The sequence below is a fragment of the Sporothrix brasiliensis genome (assembly GCF_000820605.1).
Source record: "Sporothrix brasiliensis 5110 chromosome Unknown Cont14, whole genome shotgun sequence".
In the NCBI taxonomy this organism is placed as follows: Eukaryota; Fungi; Ascomycota; class Sordariomycetes; order Ophiostomatales; family Ophiostomataceae; genus Sporothrix; species Sporothrix brasiliensis.
The window spans coordinates 442,058-456,735 of record NW_024467133.1 but is presented as its reverse complement, the minus strand read 5'-3'; the positions used below and the strand labels follow the sequence as shown (position 1 = coordinate 456,735).

The window sequence follows — 14,678 nt, the reverse complement described above, 5'->3', positions numbered from 1 at the left end:
TTTATCTTGGGCCGTATTTTGTAAACAAATCATTACGAGGGAGGTGGTATAACGTGAAAACAAGCTCCGTAGGGAATGTCATAAAAAAAGAAATGAGCGGAAAACATGAAGCAAACACCCTGTAGACATGATTAATAAAGAAAGTAGGGTAAAAGGAGAAAGAAGGGTACCCAGAAGAATATTAGAAGAGGGGGAATAAAGGGAGTATCCAAAAACAAAAACAAAACAAAATGGAAACGCAAGCTGAGCCATGTTCATTCTCGCTCATACAAGGATGCTCTCAAGTAGCCAGTCCAGGGTCTCGGCCAAGGTTGGGAACCGGGCCTGGTTGGCAGCGTCAAAAGCCTCGGCCGCCGTGCGTCGACCACCACCGTCTTCTTTGCCGGACAACGGCGACCACGACAGCAGCGACGTCGCCCATGCCACCACGCCCGTCATCGCACGCCGTGCAAGGATGGCACCGGTTGGTGTGGCACCGAAACCGACGCCGGGGCCGCCGGCACCACTGCTGCCCATGCTGACGCTGACGCTGCCACCGGCCGCCGTGCCGCCGCCAATCGCAATACCCGTCTCCAGGTACGCGCGCTCGGAGAGGCTCAGGTCACGCTGCTCCGTTTCCCGCCACTTGCGCTCGGCCTCCTCGCGGGCGGCCTGGAGCACGGCCTCGGTGTCCTCCGTCTCCCACAAGTTGCAGCGGCGACACTGGGTGCAGGGACGGCCGTCGCCGTGGGGCCGGAAGTGCTCGCAAAAGTGGCGGTAGCCGGCGTCGGGCCCTTCGTTGCCGCTAATGTCTTTGCGGCAAACATAGCACATTTTGTATCCGCAGGGACAGGTCAACTTGTTGCAGCCGACGGCCTTGACAAACGAGGTGTGGCAGCGGGGGCAGACGCGCTTGATGGCCATGCTCATGGCCTGCTCGACCTGGGTGCGCAGTGCAACGAGGCTGGACTCGTGGCAGACGTGGATGTCGGTCCAGGCCTTGGAGCAGCCGATGCACGAGACGCGCGCGCAGGCCGGGTTTTGGCAGCGGAACTGCTGGCCGCGGCGGCGGCGGCGGAAGCGGGTAACGGCTGCTGAGACCTGTTCGCAAAAGTAGTTGGGCTTACTGGAGGCTGCTGTCTTTCTCCGTCGCAATGTGCCATTGTTGTTGTTGTTGTTGTTGTTGTTGTTGTTGTTGTTGTTGTTGTTGTTGTTGTTGTTGTTGTTGTTGTTGTTGTTGTTGTTGTTGTTGTTGTTGTTGTTGTTGTTGTTGCTGCTGCTGCTACTATCGCTACCAACGCCGCCAAAGTTGTATTTGAGGACACTCCATGCAGACACAACCCATGAAGCGAGGCCGACGGGGGCCATAAACCCGGGCAGGATGGTGACGAGGACCAACAACACAAGAAGCGGAAGGATTAGGACGTGGGTCACGCCGGACACAAGCAGGATAAAAGCGAGGCTGTAGAGGCCATCGACGCGAATTCGTAGCGGAGCCTCGTGGAAAGGCACGTAGATATCGTCAATCTCGGCGTAGGCGCAAAAGGGGCAGCGCACGAGAGGTAGACCGCTCCCCACAAGGCTGTGGTCGGCCAGGCGGCGATCGAGATGCTGCAGGGTGTCGGCACCACGCTTCTCGTCGAGCAGGGCGCGCTGCATGTGGTCAACGGGGATGATGCCTCTGCACTCGGTATGGGAGACGGCCGGACACCACAAGGTGCCGCGGCTGGTGTCGATGGTGCGGGCCCAGCCCTGGCCGAAGACTGCCTCGCGGACCGAGTGTTGCACGCAGCGGAAGCAAATGATATGCGCACCGTCACCGTCATCACCCCCGTCGCTGTTGCTGCACGTCGTCACCTCTTCGAATGTGGTGGACGTGAAGCAGCACGCGCACTCAAAGGTGGCGCCAGCGGCCTCGGCCTCGGCGGTGTTGAGAGCGGACGCCATGGTGCGGTCAGCATCTTCCTGTTCGGAGCGTTTCTGTGCTCTCAGCGGCGCGACGAGGGCGGTGTACAGCTCGCGGTCGAGCTCGGCGCTGCCGGTGGCTTTGATGGTCGGGATGATAGACCCCTGGCCCGTGGACTTCCAGATGATGAGGGGGTGGTTCTCGGCCTCGGTGGAGGCAACGGGTTTGCGGCGCAAAAAGAGCGACGAGATGGTGAAGCGCCAGGACTTGGAGGACATCTCGACGAGGGTGCGGCGGGCGTCGAGGTAGGCGTAGTTCTGCTCGGCCAGTACGGCGTTGATTGTGGAGCGAGAGAGACCCATGAACTCGTGGCTGGCGAGGGTCTTGACGGCTTTTTTGTACTCGGGGGTACGGAACCGCTCGGCGGCAGAGATGGCAGAAGCGGTCGGAGTGACAGAAGAAGAGGCGGAGGACGAGGCCGAGGGCAGCGGCGGGGATTTGTCCTTGTCGGCGATGCGCCAGCGTCCCTTGACCCAGGTGGCCCTGCTCTTGAGGAGAGCGTCGGCAACGAGAGCCAGCCGGGACTCGCCGTCGAAGCTGGTCAGCATCTCGCGGAACACATCCACCTGGACATCGGGAAAAACGACGGCAAGAGCAGCCAAGCTGTTGTTGAGCTCGCGTAGGTCGGGCGCTTCACGAAAGACGGGCGCGAGGTGCGTTTCGTCGGCGATAAAGTCCGGAGGGTGTGAGGGTGGTGATGATGGCGAGATTGCTGCTGTGCTGCGTCCACTGCGAGCGCCCTCTCCGCTGCGGGCGCTACGGGCACTATTCATCGTCCGGGTCGAGGCGGCGTCGTTTGCGTCATTGGCACTGTCTTCACCACTGGTATCTTCCTCATTGTCGTCGATCGCATCGTCTGCATCCTTGCCCTTTTCCTTTTCCTTTTCGTCTACTGTGCGCGCGCTCGAAGACGATCCCGGGCGCAGGAAGCCGCTACGGCCGCTGGCGACAGAACTTTGCCGTCGACGCGGCTGTTTGGCGGTGCCCAGGAGGCCAGCAAAGACCATGGTAATGTTGGCCAGTCGGGGTCACGATGTAGCTGGTCTTATGTCGATAGCCGTTGACCGGCTGTTATTTGTGTCATTTCTGGAGCAGCGCGAGATCAGCGTGCATGCCGCGATGAGGCTGTAGGAGACGCTGTCGACTTGGGCAATATTTGATGTTGGCGATGTCTTGATGGAGTCGATGCTGTCAATATTGTTGATACGAGCAGCGCAGCGCGATCGTCTGTCAAAAGTCGATACCGGATATCAGATGCTGCAAATTCGTATTTGACTTCTGTAGCGAGCAGGAGGACGGCTGCCGATAGTCCTACGTTCGTCGCTGTTGAGGTGGGATATTCGCGATATTGTCGGAGAACGAAACAAATTGGTTGGAGATTGCGGTTTAATGAGGTGGACGAGTACGCGGCGTGTTTTGGCGTCTTGGTGTTGCCGTGGCGCTGCCGCGTAAAGATAGTTGCGGGTAGGGCTGGTGCCGCCTGTGTTTGTGCAAGACAGGCGCTGGAGAGTGCTGGGACACGCGCTAAAGATGCAGCTTTCCAGGGTTTCTAGGCACCCTTTGCTCATTTGCCCATCCGCCCTTGTTACGAGCCCAACTAGTTTCTGTGGGCTCACACATAATGTCGGACTTTGACTTTATTGTCCGCTCGACTCTTCGTATCCGGTTTCACAGTTTCTGACAACGCCCGACACCTCATTAGTGGCGGAGATGCTATCACGGACGGCGTGCAACATACGTACACCTGCAGCGAGGAAGAAGACTGTCGATATTTGCCCTACTGAATTCGGTTTCAGTGTTCTTCAAGGTTCAGTCAGGTCGTTGTGGCGTGCAAAACGGCAGCCTTGGACGGGTGGGGCGGTGGTGGCGAGAGAGAGACATACAATAACAAATCAAAGTTGTAGAAGTGCTCTCTGGATGGATCGGGATACGGACAGCTGCAGACCCAGGCAGCGAGCAGCAAAGAATGCAAGCCGAAGAAACATAACAAGCAAAGGTCGGCCAGAGTGTTGGTATCGATTAGGGATGCTGATAGAGCCGTTGTATGAGGCTGGCCGTGGCCAAGTGACCAGGAGCAAGGCGACGATCCTCTCTGATCGCCTCTTCCACCGTTGTTCCCTTCTTCACTGATCAGCAACGGCGTGCCGTTCCTGGCGACCTGCACGAGTCGGAGTTGCCCCAGGATGTATTACTGCGTACGGAATCTGTTGTGCGACATACCGGGTAGCCATATTGGAGTGGTGCACAGCTGTCGAGCCCCATATTTTGGCGGTGAAGCTCTCAGATGCACAGGCCAGCAATCCGTGCCCAACGTCGACGGATGACGGAGTGCCGGAGCCGTCTTGCTTCTCTTGTCTCTTGCTTCTGCATGTACTTCGTATGCCAGTCTACTAGTCCACTTGTCAGTTTCTCTTCTGGTCCCTGGCCTGCCCAGGCGCGTCTCAGGTGCAGGCGGTTTGCTTTGTGGGTGGTCGAGTGGTCACCTACCAATCCGCCTTTTGGCATCCCCTGTCCGTGCAGCTGCAGCTCCTCTGCAGCTTGAGGACTGCAAAAAGAAAGGCGGCCTGCAGCTGCGGAGGTCAGAAACCGCCAGCAAACCCATGCGGGCCCTCGGTGTGCAGACCAACCAGCGGTCGTTCCGCCTCTTTGCCTCAGATAGGCACCGTCTCACCTCCTCTTCCTGCTGTTGCTTCTTTTTGCTGCTTTGGCTTTTCATCGATTTTCTTGATGCAGGGCGACCCAGGCGGCCCACTCGGCTGCCGTCTTGTCTCTCGTCTTTACCTGTCTGTAATACGCTGGGCCCAACCGATGGGGGCAAAGGCGGCCAGGGTGCGTTGTGAGTGGCGGACGCAAAGCAACCGCTTTGTATGGCTCTTCTCGTCTTCTTTCGGTCTTCTCTGTGTCGTTCTGGCGTTCTTCTCTGGGCCAACCAACGGCAGGGGCTGCCACACCATCACCGCTTGTTGGGATGTAAAGAGATGGGGCGACATGCAGGAGGGCACAGGAGGTGCAGGGACAGAAAGAATGACTTAAAATGTGACGAAAATCCACGAAATAAGCAAAGAAATAGGTCAACGAGGTGAAGCAAAGTGTAAACTCTAAAAATGTCCAAAGGCATTCCAAAGGGGAAAAGGGGACGAGACTGCTAAAGATCGTCGTTGCCGTTTTAAGACAATCGTTGCATGCTCACATCGACTGACACCAGGAAAGAGCGGCCGGCCAAAGCACGATGGATGCCACAGAAGACACATGGAAGGAACGTCAGAAGCCGACACGCTCAATCCCCTCTGCACCTTCCTCACGCCCTCTTGTGTCTGTTCCTCCTTCGCGCCTTCCTCCTCCTCCGCCTTTTCGTCTCGGGCGGCACTGGGCTGCAGCGGCCCGGCAGTCACACGGGCTTCAAACTGGAGCCAGCTTCGGGTTCTTGCTAGCCAAATGGAGCACAGAATAATCCCGAAAAGCGCCCCAGTTGCTCCTTTTCACATATCGCTCTGCATGCTCAGCGGAAAGCACCGCAGGATCATTCATCGAAAACTCCAGATTCGTGTGTTTTAGTCTGCTGGCCCCCATACAGGGGTCCTTTGCTGCCTTGTGTTGAGCTCACCGACTCTCGCCGGCTGTGGGTTGCATCTCCATTTTTGTATAAATCCTTTTTTTTTTTTTGAAGTAAATTTAATTCCCATGCTTTCTTTCCCCATTCTGTCGCATGCTGCAACGCAGTTTCCTCGCCATGGCCAGGTCGGCTCTTACCTTGCTTTAAATCGTCGTTTCCCTCTTGTCTTTCTCTCTGGATATTTCATTTTGATTTCCTTCTTTTCTCCTTTCTTTTCTCCTGCTTTGTTTCCTCAGCATCGAGGCGCCAAGCCTCACGCCGCCAACTCCCACCGCCCTTCCCCAGACTTACAGGCTACTTTTTATGCCCGATTTAGCTGCCCGTTGGCTCTTGTCGTTTTGTCTTTAGTTCCCTGCCTACTGTCTCGCCGCCCGCTTTTTGTCAGCGCCCGGTCCGTGTGCTTTGTATCAACAACATATATGAAGCCTTGCCGAGCGCTCTCCTTCGATTTATTGCCTTCGTTATATCCGGCTCTCTTGTGTCTCACGCACGCACACCGTTTGTGCTTTTGCCCCTTGCCGTCACATCCAACAGCATACGATCGTGATCTCGTGACCCGAACCTCACCTCATTGAACCGCACCATCTCTGGGCCGCTCTGGCCTCGTCCCTCACTCCGTATCCCTCTACGCCCGTCTTTCCTCTGCAGCATGGACAGCCTCCCGGTCGAGCTGCTCCAGCTTATCCTTGGCTACTGCGACTCGGAATCCATCCGCAACCTTCGTCTTCTCACACCGACGCTGGCCGATATTGGCTACGACTATCTCCTGCCGCCAGACTTTTTTGCTTTGCCATGGCGCGACGACGTTGCACGTTTACGTGCTATTGCCACCCATGAGCGCCTGCGCTTCAGTATCAAGTCCGTCACCTTCAACTTCACCGAGGTGGACATCGAAAACGCCCGCCAGGCCACGTACTACGAGACTATGCACTACCGCCCTGACCACCAGACAAATGTATTGACAAAAGCATGGCGCCAGTGCGCCGAGTTTGAGCAGCGTCGCCTTGCCATCACGCCTCTACACGCTCTGGACCCGGCTGACTTGGCCGCCACGTTCCGCTCACTCGTCAATCTGCACACGCTCGCTGTTACGTTCCGCCATACGCCTTACGACATTGACGAGCTACGCATGGCCATGCTCAATCCTGCCAGTTCCAAGATGAACTACGGCGCCGCCATCAAGCGCCTCAATGTCCTCATGGCAGCCCTGCAGCAGGCATGTGCATCCCGGCCGGCGTCGGGGTCGTCCTTTGGGCACAGCACCCGCAGCAGCCGCAGCTCGCGCGGCGACCTGTTCTCGTTTCCCTCGTCGGCATCTGCCTATGCCTCGGCACCCACCTCCGCCGTGGCGTCGGCCGCCGCCTCGATCGCATCCACTCGCACGTCGTCCCCTGTCTCTTCCGCTGTTTCTTCGCCGGCCCCGTCGTCACCCGCATCCCCGTCAGCAGCAGCAGACGAGCCCGCAAGCCGTTGCCGCCTCGACTCCTTTTCTATTGATCGTCTGCCCTTTGAACTGTTTCGCCACCAGGCCGACCGCCGCCTGTGGTTCCAGTGCCGTGACGTATTTGGCGGACTGACACTGCTCGAGCTGGCGCTCGATACGTCCAACGTCGGATTCCCCCTCGCCAAAGTCAAAGCAGTCAATGGCTTGGGCTACGTCCTGCGCATGGCGCCGAATCTAACTCACTTGTCGCTTGCGTTTCACAATCACTCCATTGCCCGCGAGCTTTTCATGCTGTCGCTGCGAGAGCTGCTGGGCGAGACGGGCAGCCTGGAAGGGCCGCCTCTGGTCAGCAACAGTCATGGTTTCGCCGCCCCCAGTAGTTCCAGCGCAAGTGACAGCGGGTTCCGCTTCCGCGCTCTGACGGATCTCAAGCTGGAGGGTGTCGTGTGCGACGAGAGTGACTTGCGTGGCTTTCTGCTGCGGCACGCTGCCACCCTCGAACGCCTCCGTCTCGGCGGGCGCGGCATGGCCGGCGGCAGCTTTGACTTGCCCATGGGCGGTGTCCGCCTGAGCAACGGCACGTTTTGGTCGCTGTTCCGCAGTCTGCGCGGCGGCCGGTTGCCGCATCTGCAGCGCATGCACCTTGAGGGCGCGTTTTTCTGCGAGACCGGGACGCTCGTGGACGGACCAGGTGTTGCAAGTCATGTCGGTGCCGGTGATGCTGGAAATGCCACCGGTGACGCCGTTGGCAATGCAGGCTCCGACGTTGGCGACACTGCCGCAGATGCTGTACCTCCACCCCCTCCCCCTCCTCCGGCTCACCCAACCCACCCAAACCTTGCACGGACACGCTACGAGCACTACCTCTTCCGCGCCATCACCGACGACGAGTGGGAACCGGCCACACCGGAACGTGCAGGCCCCGTCACCGCCCGTTCCATGACCTCGGAGTCCTTTGAAGCATATGTGCTGGGCCGGCAAAACGAATATCCAGGCCGCTTCCAAGGCTGAAATGGTTGTCTTTCTTCGTCTTTCTCTTTTTTTATTTGTCTTCTTGAGAGTTGAGTGTATGATGGCGAATGCATTTTACGTCATTTGTTTACGGCATGCTGCACTTCCTCTTTTTTTGTTCCTCTTGATCAAATACATTGATACACATTCTGGATCGCATCCAAACGACACGAATCACGAACAACGAAGAAACAACAAAAATATACGACTGCGCGCGGCGGGCAAAATAAACCCTGCTGGCCCAGAACGCGTTGATGGTCTTAACTTTCCTTGTACTGCTCCGGTTCTACGGATAGGCTTTTTTTGTATTTTGTCTTTGGCATCTTTTGCATCTCTTACTGATACTCTTCCACTATATTCTTCTCGTCTTCACAGATACCTCTAATTGTTTTCTCTTCCTTCCTCTTATACAGTCTATATCTTTGGGGCAACTCAAAAAATAACCAAAAATGTACACTGGCGGCCACGATATGGATTCCTGGTGTATTGGATATATGCAGTTCTTCGATGCTGTGTTTGCACAAAACCATTCTTCTCGTTGCTTCTCTTTCTTCTCTTTCCCTGCCATGGGCTTTTCTGTCGTTTGGATTGATTTTGTTCTGCGGAGTCGGTATAGCTGGCTTTTCTCCGTCTGGCATTGCAAATTGCATTCCCGTCACTTCTAGACGACCTCGTCATGAACGAGATGGACCTTCTGATCATAGAGACGGTCGAGATCTGTCTTCCAGAGACGTGGTTCATATAACAAAATAAACGAGAACAGACAAGTGTATGATGTCCGAAAAGACTACAGAAAATAAACGAGTCGTACAACTTCCACATTCGTCCAAGTGAAGTTTGACTCATACGGGTTCATACGGCGTCGAGTTCCCATTTGGTGTCCTATATCATTGACCCCTATCCGTCAATCCGTCCCAAACAAAGGGGATGCGTTGAAACTCGAGTCGCGGTAATTATATCCCCATAAGAGCGGTGTGCCCAGTATTCACGCTGCCGCCGTTTTAGGAAGGATGCGGTGTTGTTGTGCTTCCCACCCCTCTCGTATCGCTGCCCCTGTGCGCATACGCTAAGAGATAACTGTCTGCCCCGCCCGCCCGTTCCTGTCTACCAGACGACTAGCCTTCACCCATTGAAATTGCCCCGCACCAAAAATTACTGCCGCCAGCCCTTCGGAAAAAGGGTGTGTTGGCTGTTCTTTCTGCGAAGCGAGTCATAGGTGGTTCCTTCCGCTTTTTTTTTGAGCCTATCCGTTCCTACCGCGCACCTGCCCTTCCCCTTCTTTTCCTTTACCCCTTCAGCGGCCGCGCCTTCCCTGCCATTGCTTTGCTCTTGCCTTGTCCGGCCGTGACTCACACATCTCACGATCTCTGTCTATTGCTTCGTCGACCTTTATATACTCATCCAAGGCCCTGCGTTGTCCCTTCACTCCCACGCCTATTCGACACCCCCCCGCCCAACCGTCCCCCCCCCGTCTGCTGCGATGCCTCCCAAGGCCCCGAAAGTAAAGGCGCCCAAGGTCGTCCCGGTCGTGGCCGACGCCGGCCCGCCGCCGAACCTCGACTTCATCCCGCACCGTATCGCTGTCTACGACCGCCTCAAGGCCGCTGCCGACGCCGAGCTCGCCAGCAAGCCCCGCGAGCCCATCACCGTCACCCTGCCCGACGGCCGCCAAATCGCCGGCACGTCCTACGAGACCACGCCCTACGACATTGCCCGCGGCATCAGCAAGTCCCTGGCCGACCGCACGGTCATTTCGCGCGTCAATGGCACCTTGTGGGATCTGATGCGCCCCTTTGAGGGCAGCGCCAACGTCGAGCTGCTCGACTTTGAGGACGAGGAGGCCAAGCGTGTCTACTGGCACTCGAGCGCCCACATCCTGGGCGAGGCGGCCGAGAAGACATTCGGCTGCCACCTCTGCTTCGGCCCGCCCACCGACGAGGGGTTCTTTTACGATTTCGGCATGCCCGCCGAGGACGGCGAGGGCAAGCCCAACGCGCACAGCGCCGTCACCGACGACGACGAGAAGCGCATTGCCTCGCTCATGGAGGGCATTGTCCGCGAGCGCCAGCCCTTTGAGCGCCTCGTCATGACCAAGGCCAACCTGCTGGAGATGTTCAAGTTCAACAAGTACAAGCAGGTGCTCATCAACTCCAAGATCCCCGACGGCACGTCCACCACGGTCTACCGCTGCGGCCCGCTCATTGATCTGTGCCTGGGCCCCCACGTCGTCGACACCGGCCGCATCAAGGCGTTTGCCGTGCTCAAGCACAGCGCGTCGTATTTCCTCGGCGACGCCAAGAACGATTCGCTGCAGCGCGTGTACGGCATCTCGTTCCCCGACAAGAAGCTGCTCTCCGACTACATGAAGTTTTTGGAGGAGGCCGCCAAGAAAGACCACCGGCGCATTGGCCAGGACCAGGAGCTCTTCTTTTTCCACAAGATGTCGCCCGGCTCGCCGTTTTTCCTGCCCCACGGCATGCGCATCTTCAACGCACTCAAGTCGTTTATCGTCAGCGAGTACCACAAGCGCGACTACGTCGAGGTCATGTCGCCCAACATGTTCAACGCCGACCTGTGGCGCACGTCCGGTCACTGGCAGCGTACGTACAGGACGGCCCCCAAGTGGCGCGTTTGCTCTGCATTGAACATTGCAAAATCAAAAAAACACTAACACGCGCTTGCAGACTACCAGGAGGACATGTTCACGCTCGAGATTGAGAAGCAGCAGTGGGGTACGTCCCAACGAAGAAGCCCCTCCCAAAACACAACGTACACGTTTCTGTCCAGCCACTAACAAGCTCCCAGGATTAAAACCCATGAACTGCCCCGGCCACTGTCTCATCTTCGGCTCCAGAGAACGCTCGTACCGCGAACTGCCGCTCCGCATGGCTGAGTTTGGTGTGCTCCACCGCAACGAGGCATCGGGCGCCCTCTCGGGACTCACGCGCGTGCGCCGCTTCATCCAGGACGATACCCACATTTTCTGCCAGGAGGACCAGATCGGCGAGGAGATCCGCGACCAGTTCGACTTCCTCCAGACCGTCTACGGCAAGCTCGGCATGAAGTTCCGCCTCAAGCTGTCGACGCGCCCCGAGCAGTACCTCGGCCACATCGACACGTGGAACCGCGCCGAGGCCACGCTGCAAAAGGCCCTCGACGAGTTCTCCGAGAAGACCGGCGACGAGTGGGAGCTCAACCCCGGCGATGGCGCCTTCTACGGACCCAAGGTCGACATCCAGATCATGGACGCCCTGCGCCGGTGGCACCAGTGTGCCACTGTGCAGCTGGACTTCCAGCTGCCGCAGCAGTTCAACCTGAGCTACATGTCGGCGGCCAGCAGCAACCCTGCCGACGCCGCCAAGGCTGACGAGACGCCTGCGGAGCGGCCGGCCGAGGCTCCCGCTGCTGCTGAGGCCGCTCCCGCCGAGGCCGCTTCTGCCGAGGCTGCTCCTGCCGACGGTGCCATCCCGGCGGGCGGCCCTGTCGTGCTGCCCCTGGCGCCGGGCTACGCGCGCCCCGTCATGATCCACCGTGCCGTGCTGGGCAGTTTCGAGCGCTTCATTGCCACATTGAGCGAGCACTTTGGCGGCAAGTGGCCGTTCTGGATGAGCCCGCGGCAGATCCTGCTGGTGCCCGTCATGGCGGACGCCGAGGACTACGTGCGCGAGGTGCACAAGGTGCTCAAGGCCAAGGGCTTCTACGTCGACTCGGACCTCGGCGCCAACACCATGAACAAGAAGATCCGCAACGGCCAGGTGCTGCAGTACAACTACATCTTTGGTAGGTCGCATGTTCTTATTATTTCTTCCATCCCCCCGGCTACAATCGATTCATCCTACTAACACCTTGTAGTTCTCGGCTCCAAGGAAATGCAGGACCGGAGCGTCAGCATCCGCATCCGCGACTCCAAGGGCGACCTCACGACGCTGTCACTGGACCAGGTGGTGGAGCGGCTGGTGAAGCTGCGGGAGGACAAGGGCCTGGACATGGACCTGTCGGACCAGGTCGGGACCAAGGTAGAGGAGAAGACGGAGAAGACGGAGAAGGCAGAGAATTAAAGGTTGGGGAGTACAAAATTATATACAGGCACAGGTGGCATGTAGCGTGGTGGTTTTTATTTAGTGTTTTTTATCTTTGAGGGTATTGGAGGTTTTGAGGGCATTGGGAAAATAACAAGTGCATGGACCGTTTTGATACAAGATCTGATCATGGGACCATGGAAAGGCACAACGGCCCAAAGACACAGGCGCAAAACTCGTGCTTCGGTCCTCCATCGTCGTGCCTATCGGTATCATTCCTTCCACACAAAAATCTGCCACTATTTTAAAATCGTTTTCTCTTTCCCCGCCCGGCCCTCCGAAGAGCGCCTTCTCATACCTCGACAAGGCCAGCCCGTCCTTCAATAACGAGATCGAACGCCCGGTTAGCTCAATCGGTAGAGCGTGAGACTCTTAATCTCAAGGTTGCGGGTTCGACCCCCGCATCGGGCTCAAATCCTGATGCGCTTCTTCACGGAAGCACCATTTCGAATTCTCAATCATTTTTGGCCATTTTTGCCATGCCAGATTCAATGAAATAAATCCTCTCAACACAATGGTCACTTTTTATCAAAAGTAAATACAATTCAATCTCACATCTTACCATCCTACATTCCAGTCTCGTTTGATCGGTTCACTTAGGACGTACTATCATGACATTTTCTCACAATCATGCTTCGCCTCACTCTTTGCAGACCTCACATTCTTTGCAGAAACAAAGCGGATGAATATGAATTATGACATCAAATGCAGAACAGCAGAACGTACAGCAGAACATATGGAATTTCCCCAGGTCTTTTCCCAAATAAAGTGTTTTAGAACCAAAAAGTAAAAGAATTCAAATGCGCACGTAAAAGAACAGTCCCGCTCCATCCCATTGGCCATCCCACTCAGCTCAGCAGAACAAGAATCACGCTGTCTCCCCGCAAGAACCTAGACCAGGAGGTTAGTATCGCTGCTGCCTCGACGTGTCCACCTCGTCCTGTCCCGCGGTCGTCGAAGTTGGCTTACATCTTGCTAATGAACCGGTCCTTGTTGACGGGCCGGCCCTTCTTTCCGTTGGTTATCGGCGTCTCTGTCCACATCTCTTTCTATGTCGGGTTAGCAGCTGCGCGTTTTGGGGCAGGGACGCACGAGTGGCCAAGGACACCATAACATACCACGTTCTCCAGAATCATGTTGCAGTGCCGGTCAAAGGCCTTGACGCGGGCCAGCAGCTTGCGGTTCGAGCGGATGCTGATGAGGACCTGGGAGTGGGTGCGGACGGCGGTCTGCAGGATGGACAATGGGCCATTGCTAAACTCCCACTGCTCGAGCTGTGCAATCTCGTATTCCCTGGCCAGGTGTTAGCATGGCGTCCGTTCGTCGTGGCGTATAGGAAGCATTGGGGGATGTACGTACGTGCACTCGTTGCGAGGCTTCTGGAGGAGTTCTCTGTTGGAAAAGAAGAAGAAAAAGAGAAGAAAGATGGTCAGCGGCTGTTTGCCCCTCTCGGCACGCGTCGGCGAGGGGGTTCCAAATCCTCCATACGGTCGGGGCTTCGGAGGGACATACTGGATGTTGACGTCGGCCATGCTGGGTCGCGTATAGGAGATATCGGGTGAGGGAAAAGGCGGTGGTGAAGGGACTGGTTGAAGCGTTTTGCAGCGCGTCCAAGCGCGATTCGAGTCCGACGAAGGGAGACGAGTGTCGGCCGCGTCTTCAATTCGGGGAGATGATGGCAGTCGCGCGAGCTTAAGAGCAAAGAAAATGGTCGCAGGGTCGCTGGGCTCGTCGTGGTCGTTGCTCTAGTCGTCACGATGCGTGGTCGGGTGAGCTTCGTCGTTGGTCGCTGGTCGCCTGCCTTCTCTCATACTTTTTTACAGAGGAGGTTGACAAAGCCTTGCAGTGACCTACTCCCATTGGGCCCCATCCGCAGCCCCAAGCTTTGGCGGCACGTCCAGCCTCAATTTTCAGGTATAGACAATACTTGTCCTACACCGCCCGGCAGAAAAAGCGCTAACCGCCTTCCTGAAGCGATCTCAGCCCGAGTACATGTCCCACGATTTATTTTTGGGCTTTTACAAGGAACCAGGTCTGGTATCATCTTCTTCTATGCGCAACGCGAGATGCTTAATTTACTGGTGGATGACAGTTGGCTTTTTTGTATGAAGGCGATCAATACACTTTGTGGTGTGGATGTTATTCAATGGCTGGGGTTGTCACCATTGAGTGCGGAATAATTTGCGTAAATTCAAAAATTCAAAAATTAAAATAAAATTAAAATAAATAAAATAAAATAAAGAATTGATGAGTTTAAACATATATGAATCCTACAAAACGTAAACTTTCCTGTTCATTAGACAGCTCCGAAGTTGCATGGACAAGGCAACTCTGATGCAAGGTCAAGGTTGTCTTTTCAGCACCAGGATATCTCATGATGGTGCGGTGAAGGGGCACATCCTTACTCCATGGGAGGTAATTGCTTTTTCTCCGATATTCAGCTCCATGGCTATGCGTTGACGGGGACATGGTCATGGTCGAGGACACTGCCATCTTTGACGCCCGGGTTTCAGGGGAACGACACAAGACAACGTGGGCGATGAAAAATACAGGAGACAGCGCGGAGAGTCTGTCAGGACCGCAACA

The 14,678-nt window shown here is 56.4% G+C and overlaps 4 protein-coding genes and 1 non-coding gene across 5 annotated transcripts; 3 read left to right on the top strand and 2 right to left on the bottom strand.

Moving 5' to 3' along the window:
- Positions 1 to 264: 264 nt before the first annotated feature.
- SPBR_03602 (ring finger protein) lies at positions 265 to 2,952 on the bottom strand (the record flags this gene model as incomplete). The annotated part of the gene is made up of 1 exon (XM_040761892.1): positions 265 to 2,952. One exon carries the CDS (start codon positions 2,950 to 2,952, stop codon positions 265 to 267), a length of 2,688 nt encoding a protein of 895 aa, XP_040622809.1.
- A 3,255-nt stretch (positions 2,953 to 6,207) lies between these two features.
- Positions 6,208 to 8,013, top strand: SPBR_03672 (uncharacterized protein; the record flags this gene model as incomplete). Its single annotated transcript, XM_040761962.1, has 1 exon — positions 6,208 to 8,013. One exon carries the CDS (start codon positions 6,208 to 6,210, stop codon positions 8,011 to 8,013), a length of 1,806 nt encoding a protein of 601 aa, XP_040622808.1.
- A 1,480-nt stretch (positions 8,014 to 9,493) lies between these two features.
- SPBR_03608 (threonyl-tRNA synthetase) lies at positions 9,494 to 12,071 on the top strand (the record flags this gene model as incomplete). Its single annotated transcript, XM_040761898.1, has 4 exons — positions 9,494 to 10,613; positions 10,698 to 10,745; positions 10,819 to 11,793; positions 11,866 to 12,071. The coding sequence occupies 4 exons, from the start codon at positions 9,494 to 9,496 to the stop codon at positions 12,069 to 12,071; spliced, it is 2,349 nt and encodes a 782-aa protein (XP_040622807.1).
- Positions 12,072 to 12,430: 359 nt separating this feature from the next.
- SPBR_09470 lies at positions 12,431 to 12,503 on the top strand. The gene has a single exon. It is a non-coding gene; the product is annotated as a tRNA-Lys (tRNA).
- Positions 12,504 to 13,057: 554 nt separating this feature from the next.
- Positions 13,058 to 13,624, bottom strand: SPBR_03861 (small nuclear ribonucleoprotein sm d2; the record flags this gene model as incomplete). The annotated part of the gene is made up of 3 exons (XM_040762151.1): positions 13,058 to 13,141; positions 13,211 to 13,385; positions 13,452 to 13,624. 3 exons carry the CDS (start codon positions 13,622 to 13,624, stop codon positions 13,058 to 13,060), a joined length of 432 nt encoding a protein of 143 aa, XP_040622806.1.
- Between the last annotated feature and the right edge of the window lie 1,054 nt (positions 13,625 to 14,678).